Source organism: Medicago truncatula, chromosome 2, assembly GCF_003473485.1.
Source record: "Medicago truncatula cultivar Jemalong A17 chromosome 2, MtrunA17r5.0-ANR, whole genome shotgun sequence".
NCBI classification, from domain to species: Eukaryota; Viridiplantae; Streptophyta; class Magnoliopsida; order Fabales; family Fabaceae; genus Medicago; species Medicago truncatula.
In genome coordinates this window covers 35,231,534-35,253,565 of record NC_053043.1, presented here as the reverse complement: position 1 = coordinate 35,253,565, position 22,032 = coordinate 35,231,534, and the positions used below count along the sequence as shown (strand labels likewise).

General features: G+C 32.9%; 2 protein-coding genes and 1 long non-coding RNA gene across 9 annotated transcripts; 2 read left to right on the top strand and 1 right to left on the bottom strand.

Moving 5' to 3' along the window:
• Nucleotides 1-353: 353 nt before the first annotated feature.
• LOC120578228 (uncharacterized) lies at nucleotides 354-2,922 on the bottom strand. Of its 2 annotated transcripts, XR_005644163.1 has the most exons (4): nucleotides 2,804-2,922; nucleotides 2,074-2,137; nucleotides 1,618-1,697; nucleotides 354-389 (listed from the first exon to the last, which is right to left on the bottom strand). It is a non-coding gene; the product is annotated as an uncharacterized lncRNA (long non-coding RNA). The 2 variants fall into 2 exon arrangements; XR_005644162.1 differs by lacking the exon at nucleotides 354-389 and having other exon boundaries at nucleotides 1,413-1,697; nucleotides 2,804-2,917.
• Nucleotides 2,923-7,490: 4,568 nt separating this feature from the next.
• LOC120578226 (F-box/FBD/LRR-repeat protein At1g13570) lies at nucleotides 7,491-10,254 on the top strand. Of its 6 annotated transcripts, none has more exons than XM_039830646.1 (6): nucleotides 7,491-7,540; nucleotides 7,784-7,881; nucleotides 7,981-8,762; nucleotides 9,256-9,340; nucleotides 9,420-9,566; nucleotides 9,866-10,254. In XM_039830646.1, the coding sequence occupies exons 3-6, from the start codon at nucleotides 7,987-7,989 to the stop codon at nucleotides 10,190-10,192; spliced, it is 1,335 nt and encodes a 444-aa protein (XP_039686580.1). In that variant the 5' UTR covers nucleotides 7,491-7,540; nucleotides 7,784-7,881; nucleotides 7,981-7,986; the 3' UTR covers nucleotides 10,193-10,254. The 6 variants fall into 6 exon arrangements, 5 of the variants coding, with proteins under 5 accessions (XP_039686580.1, XP_039686581.1, XP_039686582.1 ...); XM_039830647.1 differs by lacking the exon at nucleotides 7,491-7,540 and adding an exon at nucleotides 7,621-7,640; XM_039830648.1 differs by lacking the exon at nucleotides 7,491-7,540 and having other exon boundaries at nucleotides 7,674-7,881; nucleotides 7,981-8,206; nucleotides 8,648-8,762.
• A 3,611-nt stretch (nucleotides 10,255-13,865) lies between these two features.
• Nucleotides 13,866-21,509, top strand: LOC11443771 (DExH-box ATP-dependent RNA helicase DExH12). The gene is made up of 4 exons (XM_024775952.2): nucleotides 13,866-14,234; nucleotides 14,960-15,901; nucleotides 17,527-17,916; nucleotides 18,122-21,509. The coding sequence occupies exons 2-4, from the start codon at nucleotides 15,488-15,490 to the stop codon at nucleotides 21,296-21,298; spliced, it is 3,981 nt and encodes a 1,326-aa protein (XP_024631720.1). The 5' UTR covers nucleotides 13,866-14,234; nucleotides 14,960-15,487; the 3' UTR covers nucleotides 21,299-21,509.
• Nucleotides 21,510-22,032: the final 523 nt, after the last annotated feature.

Genomic DNA, 22,032 nt, shown 5'->3' with positions numbered 1-22,032 from the left:
CTGCGATCAACGCTTGAGTTTGCTTCAATGCGAGCTCGCGTTTGGAATTGCAGAGAAACGGTCAATTCTGTGATGAAGATTCCACAGAATCTCTGAGAATTGATCTAAAAAATGTTGATTCTGATGAAAATTAGGGTTTCTGGAAAAACGGTTAGGGTTTTTGTTCTTGGTGTTCTTGAGAAATTCTGAGAAATTTTTCTGTTTTGATTCAATTGCTGAGAAAGAGAAAGTTGGATTTTTGTTTGTGAGTTGGCGTGTGATTATATGCTTCTGATTCTGACTCAATGTATTTATAGCTGACATGTGTACACTTGAGCCAATGGAATTGTGACATCTGGACTTGTATCAAAGTGGCACGGCCTTGGTCCTGAAATGAACTTTGGACTTTTCTGCAAAAACAAAAACTTTAAGGACTAAACTGCAAATAACCCAAAAAGGACTGAAATGTAAATTGGAAAGAAAAAGGGACTGAAATGCAATTTGGGACCTCAATTGAGGGACCAAAATGTAATTAAAAATAAAATTGAATAAAAAACGTAATTTGACCAAACGTAAAGCGAAACAAAAATAAAATTGACAAAACGGACTAAAACGAACCAATGGCCTAAATGAGGTACTTCAAAGTAACCTCCCCATGCCAAAATTTTATGTGAAATGACCAAAACGCCCCTAGGGCTAAAAATGACCTAAACTGACTCAAACAGACTCTGCCACTGACTCAGATGCAAACTTGAGATGAAATGTTAAAAATGAATTTGAAAAGACTCAGAGACAGTCACAAGGATGAAAATGGGTCCCACTGCAGGAAATGACCAAAATACCCTTCTGTATGACTTTTTGCAAATTTTGAAATAAACTGTAGAAAAAGCAATGTAATGATTCAGAGACACTTTTGAATGACTTACAAGAAAAGTAAAGACATTTCGAAAGGTTTTATGCAAGAAAAACATAGGTACAATTGTGATTGAAAATACTGCGAGGCAGAGACAATTTGAACTGTGCAGTTGAAATTTGATAATTGACAAAGTTTGAAATGAAATTGGGCCCAGTATTTTTAGGTCCAAAAACAGGGTATAACAAGATCTAATTAACAATGTTTTATATTAGTGTGGTCGACTACAATTAGATAAAATATTTCTCAAAAATGTTTCCAAAATAAAATTTCAATTTCATAAAACTTTTGGCCCAATAAGTAATTGCCATACATAGATTAATTAGGAAAATATATATGTATTAACTATATATTTAAGCCAAATAAAATAAACAATACGTATGGTAATAAGTTAGGATTTTTTTAATAAATCTATCTATTAAAAAAAATCATTACCATATCTAGCGTTATTTTATTTGGTTTAATAAAGTTAACAAACTCTATATATTTTCTCAATATATAATATTTCTCAATTGGGGACCGCATCTAGTGATACAGTTGAAATATATTAGTCATAGTAGTACCCACAATTGCATCAGACCCTAATTGATATGAGATTTTATATCACGGTAAAAATCACACCCACTGGAAAAGAAAATGTTAAATATCGAATACATAAATTATAGTACATTGTTTTCATCAAAATAATGCAAGAACATTAATTTTGTGTATAGTTTAGTCCTAACCTATGTTTTTATACCAATATCCTCTTTTTTCACTCATGTGCTTGAAGCTATGCTTTTGACAACTTCACTTGAAGAAGAGCCTACTTCAACCATAAAGAAAATCAACTTTAGAAATTAGTAGACTGAAGTTTACATACGCACATATATACATGTGATTGCATATAAACACTGGAAGTACAATTGTGCGCTAATGATATCCTTAAATGGCTATTGACATTAAATGGTTTTATTTAACTAATTAAACTATACCTATGTTTTGTATATTGGATCTAAAATCAAATCAAATAAAAAATATTATTTTCTTGTACAAACGTTCAAAATTTAATTGAGAACAAGAATCATACAGACGATTAAAAATTGTAAAAATTAAAAAGAAAGAATAAAATTCTTAAATTAAATCCAATTTGTAAGAATCAAACACGATAATTGTATATTTAAGGATCATACATGATTTACCTCCAATAACAAAGCAGTGATCATTATCCTTGTCGTCCATTTTGAAGTAAATATCTTCAATATCCTTAAAAAATTCCATCCAAGAATCACAAAAATCAAATTTGATTAGTTTAATAGTTAGAAGATCAAGAAGCTATCCAAATAGGATATCTATAAAAAAAAATTGAAATATATCTTCACACCCTCAACCATTCACAAAGAAAACTTACCATCATAAAGTGAATCTCTAATGTTTATTACACAATTAACAATAATACATGAGTTTAGTGTGACTGACTTCATTACATACGTTACAAATTTAGAACATTCCCAAAAGAAATTTTAATTTACTAAACCTTTTTTCTAATATTTTATTTTCATGTGTAGATTTATTGGGAAAATGTATAAACTTATTCACTTTAAATTAAAACCAAATAAAATAATAGTACATATATGGAAATAACTTATTTTTAATTTATTTATTTTTCTAGTCAAAAAATGAATAGTTCATTACCAAATGTACTCTTATTTATATAATTTAAAATATCAAGTCAATAAATCCATGCGGATGAAGGTGCAATTAAGTTTATTATCAGTTTCAAATAATCATTTGTATTGATTTGATTTCTAGGAGTGAACATGAGAGAAGAACAAAAGTATAAATTCTCTGTAAAAAAAAAAACTTAATTTTTGGATTAAAAAAAAAAAAAAGGTAACAACAGAAAGAGGATGGAAGAAAGTGGTTTGGAACCTGGGATGAAAAACGCAGATACTTTGTTTTGAAACACTCACTATTGATTTTTAATTCTTAAAGATGATTAAGAAGATGAATATGAACCTTATTTATAGGTGAAGAACAGCTAAAATGGTTAAATGCAAGAAGCTAGGTGTATTACTTGCAACATGCAAGAGGCAAGTGTATTGCATGCAACAATTTATAATTCTACTTGTCACCTTAAGCACATGCAACTTCCATGTGTCTCACATGCAAAGAGGTTGTATGTCATCCCATTCAACAAGAGAAAGGGTCAAGTATAGGCCCCTCAATGGCTTGGGCTTGATCCGTATTTTTGGCTTATGTCATATGGTCCAAATGAAATTGATGTTTTTCTTTAGACCCCCCAAATAACTATCGAATATGTATTTAGGAGATCTTAACGATATTTTGGGAGGGGGGATAAAGAGATACGTTCAAACGAAATAGAGGGAAAAGGTTTCATCAAAATTAGAGCTGTCAAAATGGGTCGGGCCGTAAGGGCCGGGCCGAAAGCCCGAATAAAATGTAGGGCTTGGGCCGAATAATTGGAGCCCGAAATTGAAGAGGGCTTTTTAGCCCGGCCCGTAAAAGCCCTTGGCCCGTTAGGGCTAGACCGTCCGGGCTCCGGGCTGCCCGGAAGCCCGCAAAAAATACAACTGTTTTTTTTTTTTTTTTTGTGGTCTGTGTTGTGTGTGAGAGACTGATACGGGCCCAGGCTGGCCCGTTAGCCCGGCATATTTATGTATGTTCCGTACTTAAAAGAATGGAAAAGGGAAGAAAAAAATATGGGCCAGGGCTGGCCCGTTAGCCCGGGAGCTCGTATAGGGCCGGGCTCGGGCTCATTTTTTGCAGCCCATATTCAAACCGGGCTTTTTAGCCCGGCCCTTAAAAGCCCTTGGCCGGGCCGGGCCGGGCCGCCCGTTTTGACAGCTCTAATCAAAATCAATAAAGAGATGAAATTACCTTCTTATCCATAGATTTTTTTTTTTTAATGTGAGGAAATAGGGATACGATGTTGGAAATAGACCATTTTATCTCACCCTTCGACTTAGCTAAAGCAATGTTTTTATCTTACCATTCAATTCAAATTAGCCAACGCAATGTCTCCTTGCATAATTTCGATTGCACACATTTATGATCTGGATAGAAATGAGTCGAATAACTTATCCGTCAGTCTATTAGTGAACTTACACATAGCCACATAATTTAGTAATACTTTAGCACCTCAAAATTGTTCATCCAATAGCCAATCTATAGCGTGTTTCGTTCCAATGCTTTTCGCAGCAGCCGTGCATGCGTCCACAATCCCTTTTTAACGTGAAAATAAGAAGCTAGCCTTTCTTACTTAGAAAAAATGCACGTCTACAAGCCTTCCACTGCAGTTCCAAACATAATAGTAGCTATGGGTTTAGTATGACAGACTGATAACGTGCTTTAACCTCACAACATTCATACATTTAGCCGTTGGTTTTCACTTTCATAGGCCGTTCAATCACATTGATACTTGAGTGATATAATTAACAGATATTTGGTCAATCTGGTAATGGTTTTAACATAAACCATGATTCTGAGTTTCTTGTTGCTGTGAAGTTATGATGCAATTCTTACACTACATTTATAACAAACAGATATTTAGGCCTACAAATGGTTGGCTGCAATACAATTTGAGCGACTCACAAACTATCCAAAAAAGATATATACGCCCTCGCAGCAACCAAATACAACATATCCTCATTTGACCTCTATAGTCTAAGGAAGTTATATTCAATGCATCAATGTCGTCTAAGTTCCAAGGAACATTGTCAAAGTCAATTATGCTCAACCGACGCAATGTTGGACTGATAATATGGATGGAAAACTCGAATGTGCATCCCTCCTCAAGTTGGTGACAATTAGAAAACAAACTAGGCAGGACATATTTTGGTACAAGGACTTTACACAACACAATTTTTGTCAATTTTCCCATTCCACAAAACACATCAGGCGGCATTAGTATACATACAATTGCAGTTAACCTTTTGATAACTTAGGAGCCTTGATACTTCGAAATATAAATGTATGTACCAGGGTTACTACTATACTCAAAGGATGAGAGATTTAATGCGAAGATGTCTATCTTGAGTTTCCAAGGAGGAAGCAGACGGCGCCTATGATGATCTACTACTACGTTCAAATGACAGAGTGTTGGACTAGTTATGTTTAAGTCAGAATCAAATTCACAGTTTTGAAGTGTGAGGGATACAAGATTGATGCCGTTAGAAATAGACCCAAAAGCATATGTTTCTCTATATAACAACTAGATGCAACACAAGAGTTGTCAATTTTGTAGACTAGAAAAGTCCATAGGTGGTGATATAAGACAATTTTGTAGGTGTAGATGCTTCGAACAATCATTCTCAGATCAGGAAAATTTGTATACTTGAAATAAATTAATCAGTACTACAAAATGATAAGTAGACTTTGTTAACTAATCTGTCTCTATTAATATTACATTGGAAATTAACTCCTGATCTTCCAAGCCAATGGTCCTTGCTATAACCCTTAGTCCATATTCCAGCACCAACATAGAATTTACCACAAGACTTGAAAGCAATTTTCTTAGGAGAAGACTTCATATTTCCCCAAAGGTGTTTATCTAACAGATTTTGAAATGCCTTGCATTCACAACCACGAAACTCAACATATTTCAACTCGTTATGAGAAAATCTTTCAGGTTCTTTCATGTGCTCATGATCGGAGACCAAATGTAAATCTTTAATCTGAAAAAAGAAGGACGGCAATGAGAATACATATTGCACTACATGATTTTTTCACTGAGATAAAGTTTTTTGTAAATCATAAAATGTTGGTTTTACTTTTTGTTCAAAAGCAAAAGCTTTATTAAGAGGGCAAACCCTTGTTTGCGACTAAGGCTTTGTTTGCGAGTTGGATTTTGGAGGGGAGGGGAAGGGAAGGAAATGCTTATGGAGTGTAAACCCCTTGTTTGCGAGTTTTAAAAAAACAAGGGAAAGGTTTTGGAGGGTTTTGAAGGGCTTCATTTGTCCAATTTTAATGTTCCCCAAATTGAGACATTACTAAAATTATTACAATCTTTTTTAAGAACAACTTATTCAAAACAACTTATATAGTTGTTTTGAATAAGTTTAGTAATGTCTCAAATTGGAATTTTGAATTATTAAGAGGATAAAATTGTCAATTTGTATATTTAACCCCCCAAAACCCTCCAATTTGGGGAACTTTAAAATTGGACAAATAAAACCCTTCAAAATTGTATGTCTATCACCTAGCTAGGGAACAAGGTCACTCTTCCTCAGAGAGGAATTCATAGCAACATGCACATACATATGCATATTTAAATGTCGTTTTCATAAAGCTTATCTTATTCTAAATTTATTATGTCGTTATCATAAATCTTATCTTATTCTAAATTTTAATTCCTGCGTTTATTTTTAAATGTCGTTTTAGCCTACGTTTTTTTTTCCTATTTAACTTTCATATAAATAGTTTTTTTAGAAAAGTTTTTTTTTTTTGTCACGTAATCTAAACTATGACGAAACTAAATATATTTTCTATAATAATGGTTACATGGTAAGATCAATTGAAGAGATGAAATTCTATAAATAAAATCGATAACATTGTTAAAAATTTCAACCGCAACTAGAAGCACAATTGTGATTGAAAAAACATAAGACTTTATGAATGATCAAAAAGATGAAAATATGGAAGACTAATTGAAATATAGTTAAATTTTGATCAATGTGAAATGGAAATAAAATTTATTTTTTTGTTGGAATTTGGAAAGTGTCAATTATTCCTTACGAGAGATGGTCCTACAATTTTATTGAAGAGATAATGTACAATTTTATTGAAGAGATAATGTATATGAAAGAAAAAATATTTGAAAAAGAGTGTGTATCAATTGTTTGTTAGGAGAGAAAAGATGACGCATCAAATTTATTTTAAAGAAAAATCACAAAAAATAGATATAATCGGGGAGTATTATTCTAAAAAAGACATTTAAAAAGAAAACGAGGAAGTAACAATATATTTAATTTTATATTATATATATAATTGGCAATTGTTTGTTAGGAAATTTTATGGAGAGATAGTGGGTATGAAAAAAAATGTATTGAATAGAGTGTGTACGCAATTGTTTGTTATGGGAAGAAAAAAAATAATGCATCAAATTTATTGCAAGTAAAAGCAAAACTTAAAACATCCAGACCACTTTACTAAAAGTTTTTTTTGGTATATCTTGTACTGGACGAACTTATTCTTGATTGGTAATATATTTCATTTTGCATTTTTTAAAGAAAATATTGTTTGAAAATTTTCTTATGAATAAGACCACAAAGGAAATTATTTTTAAAAAAATGCTAATGAATGCCCTAAATACCCTATAAGGACCTTTAATAAGAAGTTTTTATAATAAAAAAAAAAAATTGTGGGTTCAATGGATTAGAATTTGTAACATCCAAACCCACTTGGGTTGGCTTGGTGGTATTGACTTGGGACTTGGGAGTGTGCTCCTCCTTGATGTCTCATGTTCGATTCTTCCCGGTGCCAATTTAGGTGGGCTAATTTAACTTTTTCAAAAAAAAAATTGTAGCATCCAACTTTTTTGAAAAAATAATTTCTAAATTTAAAATAAATGTTTTGCAGTTGTTAACAAAACCTTTATTCTAAACCTATGTTAACCCTCCAACATATGTTCTTCTCTTTTCTTTTATGGTAAGTAACAAACAAATACGATCTCTCACAAAAAAAAAAAACAAACAAATACGATCTTCTCTTTTCTTTTATAGGAAGTAACAACCAAATATTTTATTCGGTTTGTTTGTTCAAATCAAATCTTTATTAGATTTTGTCGATATATGTTATATATAAAAAATAAATATATACTATGATCTAATATAAAAGTATCTATCCCTTTTCTTTTAACTAAGGTTGTTACTATTTCTCTGAAAAAACTAGGTTGTTCTTCTTGAATCTATCGTTGTCTACGAAGGGAAGACTCAAAAGAATAATATTCTGATAAGGGTTCTCGAAGAGCTTAGCATCCACGAATTAAGGTATGTATTTTTTTTTTTTTAGTTTAGATTAAACTTTGCCGTGTGATATATTAAAATTTATTCATGAGAAGTAATTCATATGTTTTCATTCATATTTAGGTGACAATGAATAGAATTGAAAAGGTGAAGAGAGAATGTTTTGAGCATACTAAGAAGGAGTTACCTGATTGTGTCATGTCTTATATATTTTCAAAGTTAAGTATGAAGGATTTGGTGAAAACAAGCATATTGTCTAAAACATGGATTCATGAATGGAGATCAACCAAGGACCTCAACTTTGATATACATAACATGTTTGGTTGTAGTAATCGTTATTATCCTGATGGTAATAGTTATTATTTTGATTTAGAAAAGGAAGATTCTCCACATTTTAGAGTAGTAATCAAACCTGAATTTGTGGAAAGAGTGAATAAATTCATGTTGAATTATGAAGGTGCCAATATTCATTCCCTAAAAGTGAATTTTCCATTAGGTGATGATTATGGTTATGTAATTGACCGATTGATTTCCCAAGGAATTTCTAAAGGTGCTCAAAGGATTGAACTTCTTTTATCATACAAATCTTCAGATAATTATTCAATTGAGCCATACACATTTTCCTTATCAGAGAATGATTGTTTGAAATATCTACACCTGCAAAACTGTCTTCTATCACCACCTATGGACTTTTCTAGACTAAGAAAATTGACAACTCTTGTGTTGCATCTAGTTGTTATAGAAAAACATATGCTTTTGGGTTTATTTTCTAACGGCGTCAATCTTGCAGACCTCACACTTAACAACTGCAAATTTGATTCTGACTTAAACATAACTTGTCCAACACTCTGTCATTTGAACATAGTCGATCATAAGCGCCATCTGCGTTGGGCACCTCCACCTAGGTATTGGAAGATAGATATATTTGCATTGAAGCTCTTATGCTTTGAATATAGTAGTAGAGATGGTACATTTACATTTAATAGTATCAGGGCTCCCAAGTTATCAAAGTTTTACTGGAATGATTTACCAATGCGACCTGATACATTATTAGGCATTCAGAAAAAAAAAACTAATGCCACCTGATGTGTTTTGTGGAATAAAAAACTTGACAAAAATTGTGTTGGTTCAAGTTCTTGTGCCAAAAGATTTTCTGCCTAGTTTGTTTTCTAAATGTCATCAACTTGAGGAACTAACCTTATGGGGATGCACATTCGAGTCTTCCATCCATATTATCAATCCAACGTTGCGTCGTTTGAATATAGTTGACTTTTACAGTGTTTCTTGGAACTTAGACATTGATGCATTGAATCTAACTTCCTTAGACTGTCGAGGTCAGATGAGGATATGTTCTATTAAAGCTCCTCAATTATTGAATCTTTTTTGGAACGTAACTAGGAATGAAGAAATCCCACATGCCTTTGATATCATTGCAAGTTTACACCAGCTTCAGAATTTATCTATCAACTTGACTCATTCACAGGTGAGTTTTAGAATTTTTCTTTTAGAGGAGACATTCTTGTATTGAGGTTAATTAATTGTTACTTCTTTTGGTGTGACAGATAACCATTCTTCCGAAGAGTTTGGGGCCATTTCAATATCTTAGAAAATTGGAGCTGTTTATCAGTGATGAAATGCCTAACCATGATTTCTTCAGGATTTTAGATATTGTTATGGCATCACCGCGTCTCCAAGAACTCTTTGTCACAGTGAGTTATTCATTCTAGTCTTTTTATGTATTTCTTCTGATTTTATAAATTGAACTTGTTTATGGACTTTTTAGTCGCATAAAATCAAATTTTACTTTCATTTTTGGATCACCAAAGTGATTTGTATATGTACCATGTCATAAACAACTAGTTGAAGTTTTACTTATGTGTTAAAAAATAAAGCTTTTGCTTTTGAACAAAAAGTAAAACCAACATTTTATGATTTACAAAAAACTTTATCTCAGTGAAAAAATCATGTAGTGCAATATGTATTCTCATTGCCGTCCTTCTTTTTTCAGATTAAAGATTTACATTTGGTCTCCGATCATGAGCACATGAAAGAACCTGAAAGATTTTCTCATAACGAGTTGAAATATGTTGAGTTTCGTGGTTGTGAATGCAAGGCATTTCAAAATCTGTTAGATAAACACCTTTGGGGAAATATGAAGTCTTCTCCTAAGAAAATTGCTTTCAAGTCTTGTGGTAAATTCTATGTTGGTGCTGGAATATGGATTAAGGGTTATAGCAAGGACCATTGGCTTGGAAGTGGAGTTAATTACATGTGTGATATACTTAGAGACAGCTTAATTAACAAACTCTACTTATCATTTTGTAGTATTAATTAATTTATTCTTTGACATAGACTGGTATTATTGTCTTGTAGTAATAATTTCAGAGTGTTTCTGCATATTGACAATTTTATTAGTTTCTGCATAATAGTTTCAGAGTGTTTTCAGCTAATGGCCTTGTATATCTCACATAGTTTTTAGTCTGGCTGGTGATTGAGGTATGCTACATCCCATTAATGTAATCTAAGTCAATAACTACTTTGTTTTTGCTAGAACTAATTGACTATTCTTAGGTATTATCTTACAATTAAATACTACTCCCTCCGTCCCTGAATAAGTGACCTATTTGACCATTTCACACAAATTAAGAAAAGTGTAAAGATGAAAGAAAGAGAGTGATACTTTTACTGAGTTGCCCTTGTCATTATTTTGAAACTTTTTCACTTTTAAGTAATGATTATTTTCTTTGTTCCACTACAAACTTTAACATCGGGACCACAAAAAGTATTTATAAGGGGTAAATCTGTCAAATTTTGCTTAGAAATCTGAGAAGGTCAAGTATTGTGGGACACATTTTTTTTACAAATAGGTCACTTATTCAGGGACGGAGGGAGTAGTTTTTAAACCTTTTTTGTTTTATTTTTAATCTTTAACTATTTTAGATAAACAAAAATGACAATAACCACTTAAATACTCACACACGTAATTGGAATAGTCGAAGATTGAATTCGGTTAATGATAGAATATTATTGTCATTAGTCAATAATATATTTGTAATTATTTATAATTAAGTTTATTTATGTTTGTCATTATTTATAGGTTTGACTAAAGACAATAATATTCTATCAGTTACGTTGTACGTTGTAGAAATTTCAACATTTAATCAATTAAATTATCACTACCGAATTTTGTTGATCAAGTGGTCGAATGGTTTGACTAAACTAGGGTTCAAACCTCTCATATCAATGTCTATGAAACCAACAATCGAGTTACACCAACGAAATACTAACTTTTGGACATTTTTTATTTTAACTTAACGAGAAAACGTGTAATATTTTCTGATGGTAATAGTGCTAAAAGAAAATCCCATTGAAATAATAATATAGAGTAAATAAATAAATAAATAAAGTAGAAATATAGATGATGGATGATGTTGACCACTATAATGTTATGAAAATTGCACTCTTCTCCAAAAAAAACATCACTCCCGTATAAACCGATCAAAATACCTTCTACGAATCTACGTGACTTAAGTTACGTAAATGTTTAACTCAACGTAACTTAAGTCATGTTCGCTACATTGGTACATCCCACATGAGTTAAGTCACGTAGGTTATAACCTCGACGTGAGTTAATTCATTGAAGGTTATACTTCAACTTACTAAACGTGAGTTAACTCACGTGAGGTATTTTGATCAGTTTGTATGAGAGTCATCAATTTTAGTTGGGAAAATAGCAATTTTCTAACTTTTTATACAAGTAGACATTTTCCGTTTACTTTCTTTCCAATTGGGAAGAAAGCGTTTTTTGTGGGGAGCCTGCTAAAATAAACTATTCCTTCCAACTTTTTAGGTGTTCCAAACTTTGGATTCTCAATTTCCAAAAACTACGGATTCTCAATTTCAATACTACTATTGTTATATACGCATAACTATTCTTCTTAAAAAAAAATAAAAAAATAACTAGGGATAACTAACTATTGTATGTAAAAAATAACTTTTCGTACGGTACACAATTTCATGCTGCCGCGTATGCCATCATTACCTCGATTTCATGCTGGCCCACCTCTTCACTACACACAAATAAATAACACAACGGATTCTTGGTGTTTGTAATTGTGAGCCTGAAAAGGCAACTTTTGATTATTTCTTTATTAGTATTGACAAATGATATTTGTACAACCATTTTTTAATAATTTTTTGATAATTTTCTCTCTTATACTTATATTATATTTTTATTCTCTCTCTTCATTTTTCTCTCTCGCTATTGTTTTTGACCAATCATAGAAGAGAAAAACAAAGTTGTCATAAAAGTTGTAAGAAAGAGATGTACAAATATCACTACTCTATTTTTAAATTTATTTTAAGCAATTTGTAAAAATAATAATATGATATATAAAGCACCAAAATGCCATGACATTCAAAATTAAGTTGATGTCTAAACATTTAAATGGTTTATGAGTAATAATTAAATTAACAAGCTCTACTTGATGATCTTACACTAATTTTTTCTCTTTTCTTTTTTGTTTTTGCAAAAATTATTCCCTCTCTCTTACATTCCTCTTTTTCCGGAATCTCATGATATGCGACCATAGGTTACGCGAAAGAATAGCAACTAATGCTTTTACCATCCTCCTCAGAATTCAAAACAAAATACTACTATCATTTACATGAAAATATGATTTTGTCTTTGAAGGGTACAAGAAGATAAGATAAGTTATTACTTTGTTATTTAATAGATGGGCAATGTCAAAATTGTTATGTTGGATGCCTTTATCTTGTTAGAATTTGCAAGGCCATTTCTGAGATTTTGGTAGCTTATAATGAACCTATAATTTGAGTCCTAACCTAACTAATATATATATATATATATATATATATATATATATATATATATATATATATATATATATATATATAAACACACACACATCAAGAGAATTGCTCTTCTTCCATTTAGAATTTCCCATTCCCATAAAAAAAAAATGAATGTGACGTATGTGTATTTTTAACGTGAATTAGACATTTAAACATTTTGCAGCATGAGTTAACTCACATAGCATGAGAATGAGCAAAAACAAATGGGAGAAGAGCAATTTTCAAACATCAAACTTGATAAAAAATAAAAAATAAAAACTAAACAACTTTTTTAAGGTCTAATAGACCTCTAAAAAAAATTAGGGACCCAAATTTTGTACTTATTTTTTGGGTCTAGGACAGTCACCCTCTTCGCTCTGCCTCATATACGATCCTGAGAATTTGAGACCTTGTACCATGAAATATTCATATCAAAATAGTGAATATTAAACACGAGATTTTTTAAATAAAATCCAAGGTATTGACATGATGTTGTATGCTTGAGATTTAGTAGCCTTAAATTCAAATATTTCAAGCATCAATAATTCATGTATTGATTTTGTTCATATAAAGCTTTGTTCGGCCTTCTTGGCAGAGCTGGTCTTCAAATTAGTTAATTTTTAAATTTGATACTGAATTTCCAAAAAATAATAACGAGGATTAAAAACCTAAAAGATATAAACTCATTTGCTAAGATTGATAGTTCGAATTTTTCTTTTTTAAATAATCAATCACTTTGAAAAGTTTTTATCTGTTTGTTATAATTTAATAAAAAAATCTAAAATTAGAAGTTGTTGAGCGAAGTTTTTAATATCATTTTCAATGAACAAGACGCATAACTTTGAGTACATTTAGCACACATGAATAAATGAAAGTAAAATTAATATATGAGTAGGGCCCACTCTTAACAATAAAACAACAGACTAACAAACTCTCACTCCCCCACTGAATCTCTGCCGTTTTCTTGCAACTATGAAAAAGATGGTGAAAAATAGTACGGTGGTGCTCTCATTGCAGGTTTATACATTTCTTCTTCTTCTTTCTATTGCTCTTAATTTTTTCATACTTTTGTCTTGCTCATTTTCTTTGGATTTTTGTGCTTTTCTTCTTCTTCTTTGCAGCAGTGAGTATTTCGTTAGCTGTTTTGTGGTTTTTTTTTTCTATCTACTGTTGAGCAATGGATTCGAATCTGGATGACATTGATGCAATATGGTTTCAGAAGAAGGTATCTGAGATTTTCGGGAATAATAAAGTTGATGAATTGTTAAACGTACTTGGTGGTGACTATGATGATATGGAAGCGAAGAACAGACTCTTACTGTGTATGAAAAATGAAGCTTCACACTTTATTAATTTTCTGTTAAGGAATAGATTCAAGATTAGCCTAACAAAAGTGATCAAGAACTTGAGCTTAGAGGTGTGTTCTTTCGATTTTTATTTTTCAATTGTTCTTTTCATTTTGATTATTAACTACAATTATTTGTCAGGCTTCTGCTGCTACACCGACTGATTCTTCTTCTGAGGTGTGTGAGTTTTTTTCATTTTTCATTTTCTTTCCATTAATTTTTTTATTTCGGTTCAATAAAAGTGATGGGTGTGGGTTTGTTATTAACTTTATTTTGGGTGTGTATGTGGTTTGTTTAATTTAACTTACAAGAGTATGATTTTTTTGGCAACTGAAAATAAGCTCTATGTTATTATTTTTCAAGATTCTGATTTGTTAATAATTTTTTTGGGGAAATGGTTTTTGATTTTTTTAATTTTTTTTTTGTTTAGGTTCAAAAAAAGTGATGATGGTGGGTTTGTTATTAGTTTTGGGTGTGTCTGTGGTTTGATTAATTTAATTTACAAGAGAATGGTTTTTTTGGCAAGTGAAAATAAGCTTTGTTATTATTTTGCAAGATACTGATTTGTTAATAATCTTTTTGTTGGGAAATGATTTGTGATTATTAAAGCCACGGTCTCAAATTAAGTTTTAATTTTGAGTGATTGATAGGATTTATTTTAATGATAAGATGTTTTATTTACTAAAACACCCTTATTAGTTATAGTTAATAAAGTAGTTAGATGATTGAGCTGTACCAGTGAATAAGGTTAGGTCAGTGGAAAAGAATAATTTGTTTGTATTATATAATTGTAAAATAATTTGAGAAAAAGTAAAATAGTAAAGAGGATTAGAGTGAGGGAGTAATTTTTTGGTACATTTATTACTACTACTATGCTTATTAACAAAAAAAATATTTGTCAGGAGGATTACAATATTGTGATGATTTCTACCATGCCTGATTGGGCACAACCAGCTTTCAAAGGAATGACTCACCTGAATAGAGTGCAGAGCAAAGTTTATAAAACTGCTCTCTTTAATCACGATAATTTGCTGCTTTGTGCCCCGACTGGTGCTGGTAAAGATATTGTGGCTGTTCTTACTATCCTTCAGCAGATTGCTCTTCACAGGAATCCATATAATGGTTACATAGATCATAGTGCATATAAAATTCTTTATATGACACACTCAGAAGCCGTGGTGAAGCTTGTTCGAATGTTGAGGAAAACTTTCGAAGATTATGGTATCAAGGTCGGGGAGCTAAGTGAAGACCCATCAGTGACTTGGGAACAGATAGAAGAGAGTCAGATTATGGTGACAACTCCTGAGAAATGAGACATTATTACACGTAAAATCCAGAATCATCGAACTTACACGGAACAACTAAAGCTTATTATCATTGATGATTGTCATTTTCTTAATGATAACAGAGGTTTTGCTCTTGAAAGCGTTATGACAAGAACAATTTTGCATATGAAGAATTGCATTCGGTTGGTGGGATTCTCTGCTACTTTCCCTTATTATGTAGATGTAGCTCGATTCCTGACCGTTGATGTAAACAATGGGATATTCACTTTTGATGACAGTTATAGACATATTCAGATTGAAATGAACCGTGTATGTATGGAAAAGGTTATGTCTATAGCTGGAAAGAATCCGGTTATTCTTAATGAGAGTCAGTTTATTTCTAAGCTAGCTGATCAGCTGAATGCAGAGATTGTTCTCGGTACAGTTCAAAATGTGAAGGAAGCCCGCCTATGGATTCGGCACACTTACACGTATGTCTGTATGTTAACGAATCCTTCTTCATATGGTTTAGCAGCAGATGTTATAGCTAAAGATATTGAGAACAACATTGATGATTTGGTAAATATCTCACTGCTCTAATTTATCTTTAGGTTTTTATTACCTGAATTGTACCAATTAATGGGGTCAAGATCCTCTCCATTTATAAATTTTTCCATTTGTTGCAATTTGGAGAGAGATAGACACAAAAAAACAAGTGGTGCGTCCTATCACTAAGCGGGTCCCACCATCATTAATTATTTTTTACTTTTTATGTGTCTTTATCTCTCTAAATGGAACAAATGGAGAAATTTATAAATGGAGAGGATATTGATCCCAATTAATGTGTAATTATTTGATTGATTACTAGGTTCTTTATGTATGTGATTGTTCTTGTCATTTCTTTGATTTAAGTAGTAGAGTTGCACGAGAAAAGAACCAAATCTTGTGTCTTTGAGAATTACCTGCTTTAGTTCTGGTTTATTTATTAGTAGGTTCCTTTTTGGTGGTGTCTGATCTAGTCATTGCTATAACTTTGTTTGAATTGCATGAATAAAAAAACAAATCATTGGGGTGTCTAGTAAGACACGCTCTAACTTTTTTTTATGTTTAATTTTTCTCTTTGAATATTAAATACAAAGGCTCTTTAACTTTATTTGAAGTTTGATTTTTCTCCTCTGAATGGAACCTAGCAATACTGAGAAGGGAACCAGATCTTATTTAGTTTTTGTATTATTACTAGGTTCCATTTTGGTAGTGTCTGTTCTTGTCATGTCATTGGTATAATTTACTTAGAAGTTAGAATTGCATGAGAATCGAACCAAATCTGGTCATTGGTATATTTCTGTAGAATCTAACGCTACACTAACACCTATATTTTCATTGGTAATAAAATTCTGATTGCTATATTATCTAAGCACCAATTAAAATGTTCCCGTGCATTAACATATCAATACTTCTAACTGCTTCCACTTCTCAACTCCAACCTACAAGCTACTGCACTCAATTAAACAGTTTAGACACAATGCAAATGCATGACATATCTGCACAGGCTTTGTTGAATTGTTTTCGGCTAAAGCCTTTTTCTGTATTAATATTGTTGTTGTGTTTTCTTCACCAAATTCACATCCTCTTTTTCTCAGCACTTGTATCACATTCAGCTAAACTCACCACATTTCTTGCTTCTGTCTGTACACTTTAAACATCCTTTTATTCACCTCTTGTCCACTGTTTTAATCATTTTTCACTGCTCCTTAAACACAGCCTTAGTTGTACCCAACATTGAGAAACCGTGTCTTCATGGTAATGAAAATTACTCTATTTAGACACAGGTTCTTGAACTCTTTTTTTCTGTGTCCTAGTTTGATGTATCTCCTTTTGATATTTTACTAAATGGATTTTTCATAAAATATGAACATAATATTTGTGAAATGAATGTTTCTGTTAATCAATTTGAAAGCACAGTGGGTTGCAATATATATACATACTGATAATGATATCAACAGATTATTTGGTATTTGAATTTGAGTATAATAACAACGACTTATCCTATACCAACAATAAGATAACACACACTCTTGTGATCCTCATTTTGTATTAGATTTCAAATGATATTCAATGACAAATCTTTTTGGTGTATATTGGTTATTCATACTGTCCTGTATATTACGATTTATGGTCTAATATTGATGTATTGAATCTTGCAGATTCATGAAGCTGCTACACTCTTAGATGAAAGCAATCTGGTGAAGTATGATGCCAATAGTGGATGTTTTCAGGTCACTGACTTTGGGCGAATTGCAAGCTACCATAATGTAGCACACAGAACGATCTCCATGTATGATAATAGTTTGAAGCCTACAATGGGATACGAAGAGCTTTGTCAATTGTTCTCACTTAGTGAGGAATTAAAGCATGTAACAGTAAAGGAAGATGAGAAGCTGCAGCTAGAAGAGCTTTTTAACCATGTTCATATTCCCATCAAAGAAAGCCTGGAAGAGCCAACTGCAAAAGTAAATGTTTTACTGCAAGCATACATTTCACAGACAAAGCTTGAAGGGCTCTCAATGACATCTGATATGGTTTTTATCACACAGGTCTGTTTCTTACCTTTGAGAAGTTACTGGAAGTGGTATTATATTTCTTTTTTCACTCTGATTCTTTATTACCTTTGAGAAATTATTGGAAGTGGTATTATAATTTTTTTTATGACTCTGTTTCTTAACTTTGACAGTTTATTGGAAGTGTTTTTCATCTTATATTTCTCTTAGCTTATTCATGTATTTTTTTTCTCTCTTTCAGAGTGCTGGACGCCTTTTGTGGGCTCTTTTTGAGATTGTCCTGAAACGTGGCTGGGCTCAATTGGCTGAGAAGGCTCTGAACTTATGCAAGATGGTGACCAAGAGGATGTGGAGTGTCCAAACTCCTCTGTGTCAGTTCAATGTAATCCCAAGTCATATATTAACAGAATTGAAGAAGAAGGATTTGACTTGGGAAAAGTATTTCAACTTATCAGCTCAAGAGGTAGGCGAACTTATTCGTGCACCGACTATGGGAAGGAAGCTTCATAAACTTATCCGTCAATTTCCAAAACTGAACCTTGTCGCACATGTGCGGCCAACTACTAGTGCAGTTTTAGGGGTTGAGCTCACAATAACTCCAGATTTTGCATGGGATGACATAATGCATGGATATGTTGAGCCGTTCTGGGTGATTATGGAGGATAAAGATGGTGCACAGATCCTTCATCATGAGTATTTTTTGCTGAAAAAACAGCACATTAAGGAGGATCACACTTTGAATTTCACAGTGTCAATAGACAAGTGTCTTCCTCCTCAATACTCTATCCGTGTTGTTTCTGATAAATGGCTTGGATCCCAAACAGTTTTACCTGTTTCTTGCAGTCATCTCATTTTACCTGAAAACTATCCTCCTACTGAACTACTGGATCTGCAACCACTTCCGGTTACTGCCTTAAGAAATCCATCATATGAAGCTCTTTATCAGGATTTTAAGCATTTCAATCCAGTACAGACACAAGTCTTCACAGTACTGTATAATTCTGATGACAATGTCCTAGTTGCCACTCCAACTGGGAGTGGCAAGACTATATGTGCAGAGTTTGCAATTTTGAGGAATCATCAGATAAATACCAACAATGACATGCTTGTTGTTTATCTTACACCCAATGAAACTCTTGCCAAGCAACAGTACCTTGACTGGGATAAGAAATTTGGGAATGGTCTCAAGTTGAAGGTAGTTGAATTAAGTGGAGATCCACAAATAGATTTGGAATTGCTGAGGGAAGGACAGATTATTGTTAGTACACCAGAGAGATGGGATGCTCTAAACCGCTCCAGGAAAGCTATGAACGTTGCTATGTCAGTTAGTCTTTTCATCATTGACCAGCTTCACTTAATCGGAGAACAAGGAGGTCATGTTATAGAGGGAACTGTTTCCAGGATGAAATCTCATGATATTGGCATTAATTATTTTATAAAATCTTATTCAAAGGTTCGGCTTGTGGGTTTGTCAACTTCAGTTTCAAATGCAAAGGATCTCGGAGAATGGATTGGAGCTACCTCCCATGGCTTTTTCAATTTTCCTCTTGGTAAGTCGGTGGAAATTCAAACTCAAGGAGTAGATGTTGCCAATTTTGAAGCTAGGATGCAAGCAATGACCAAACCAACTTACATTGCCATTACTCAACTTGTCAAGAATGAACAGACTTCTATTGTATTTGTACCTTCAAGAAAGTATGTTCGTCTGGTGGCAGTAGATCTCATAAAATACAAAGGTGCAGACGGTGATAAGAGGTCCTTTTTACTGAATCCCCTAGCAGAGCTTGTACCTTTTATTAACAAGATTAGTGATGAGATGTTGAAAACTACTTTACGTGAAGGTGTTGGCTTCTTGCACGAGGGCTTGAACGGTTCTGATCGTGACATCGTTACACAATCATTTAAAAGTGGTTTGATTCAGGTCTGCATTATAACAAGTTCCATCTGCAGGGAAGTGAAATTGTCAACTCCTCTCGTTATTGTGATGGGAACACAGTACTATGATGGACCAGAGAACTCACAGACAAATTACCCTGTCGCTGATTTGCTGCAAATGGTGCAACCTGTCAGCAGTCCTTTGGTGAATGGTCATGGGAAATGTATTATTTTATGCCACACACCTCGTGAGGAGTACTACAAGGCATTATTGTGCGGAACATACCCGGTTGAAAGTGTTCTTCCACACTTTTTACATGATTCCATACTTGTTGGAGTTGCAGGAAAATTTATTTTCTTTAAGAAAGATGTGGTAGAAAATTATCTTGCAAACACCTTCTTGTACAAGCGGCTAACAAGAAATCCTGAATTTTATGGGTGCCAAGATTTGGCTGTTCGCATGTCAGATTTCGGAAAAAATACAATCGCTGACTTACAAGAAAATAAATGTGTTCTTCTCGGTGATGACAGAATTTATTGTACAGATCAAGGAGAGAAAACTATCAAATTCTACATCACTTACAAAACAATGGCAATGTTCTCAGCATCTTTAACACAGACAACTGACATGGGGGGTCTTTTGGATATTGTATCTAAGGCGCCAGACTTTGATGCACTGCCAATTAGATTTGGCATAGATGAAGAAGAAGAGGTATGCCGCCTTCTTAGTAATCAGAGATTTCCATATGAAAACTCTAAGTTTAAGGATACACACGCAATAGCAAATGTTCTTCTTCAAGCTCATTTGTCGAGGACTTCTGTTGGTGTGAACCTTGCTTTCTGCCAAAAATATGTGTTGAGCTTTGCACATAAACTCCTTCAGGCAATTATAGCAATAGCATCAAAAAAGCGTTGGTTGGGCCCGACTGTTTTGGCTATCACATTCAACCAAATGCTGATACAAGGAACATGGGAAACCGATTCAGTTTTACTGCAAGTTCCGCATGTAACGAAGCAGCTGGCTATAAAATGTCAAAAAAGAAATATATCCTCTCTGGATGATTTAAAAAAGATGGAACATGGTAAGTTGTGTGAGATATTTAACATGTCAGACTCGAGGCTATGTGAGATATCACAATTTTTCAGTCACTACTTCATCCCTGTATTGGTTTATAAGGTTGAACATGCACTCGAAAGCCCTGAAAAAATAAAAGTGAAAATTTTTTTTGAGATAAAAAAGGATGAAGAATTTGTCCACGCTCCTCTCTTTCCAACTACTCAGAGGAAAACTTGGTGGCTTATTGTTCAGAGATCTGATGATTGTTCTTTTGATATGGGATCCATAGAAGCTGCAGGGTCAGAAAATGGTTACATGCTTAAATTCACTGTTCCTAACAGGCCTGGAAGAACAACACTTGTCATTCGTTTCATGTGTAATTCATATCGGGGATTTGATCGATTTTACTATCTCAACGTGGACGTGGAAGATGGTAAAGTTATGATTCGTGAAGCGATTAAGTCAAAGGAAGACAAGAATGATTAGGCAAGGGGGAATCAGTTGATAGGTGAATTTTGTTATTTGGCACTTCTTTGTGCACACAGTATCTGTTTTTCCACTTTCAATATACCGTGTGTTTCTTAAGAACATCAATATTACTGTCTTATGTCTTATGCATGTGCTTGGTTTATTTCATCCTTGGTTTTATGCTACTATTTTGGTCAATGAATACATTAGCTTTCTGGCAGTTGTCTCATTGCATTTGTCTCTCACTGCTGACAGTTAATCAGGTCTACACAGTTTTGATAGTAAACTATGATTTTGTGCAGTGTGTATGCTTCATTTCATTTTTTGAATAGCCAAAATTGATTTTAGATGTATAGAATTGATTTTGATTTTGATTTTGTTTGGTTTCTCTAGAGTAGAAATGATTTTGCATTTCACTTGAAACTAATTAATACTTGTTGTACTTGTATGTTGTGTGTACAACAAACACTAAGAAGGGAAAAAATAACAGTGGAGAGAAGGAGAAAGACTTGTATGTATATACAAAACTCAAAGAAAATTCAAAATAAACCAAACAAGTAAGCGAATCCTTAGGCTGAGGTCACACAGATTTAGTCTTCTCTCATTGCATTTGTCTCTTACTGCTAATAGCCCTACACAATTATAATACTAACTTTGATTTCATGTTATTTTTTAAAATGTGTTGACTTTGCACTTAATGCAAAGTTTTTTTCACCAAAATAGAAGAGAATTCTCTGCTACTTTGACATGTG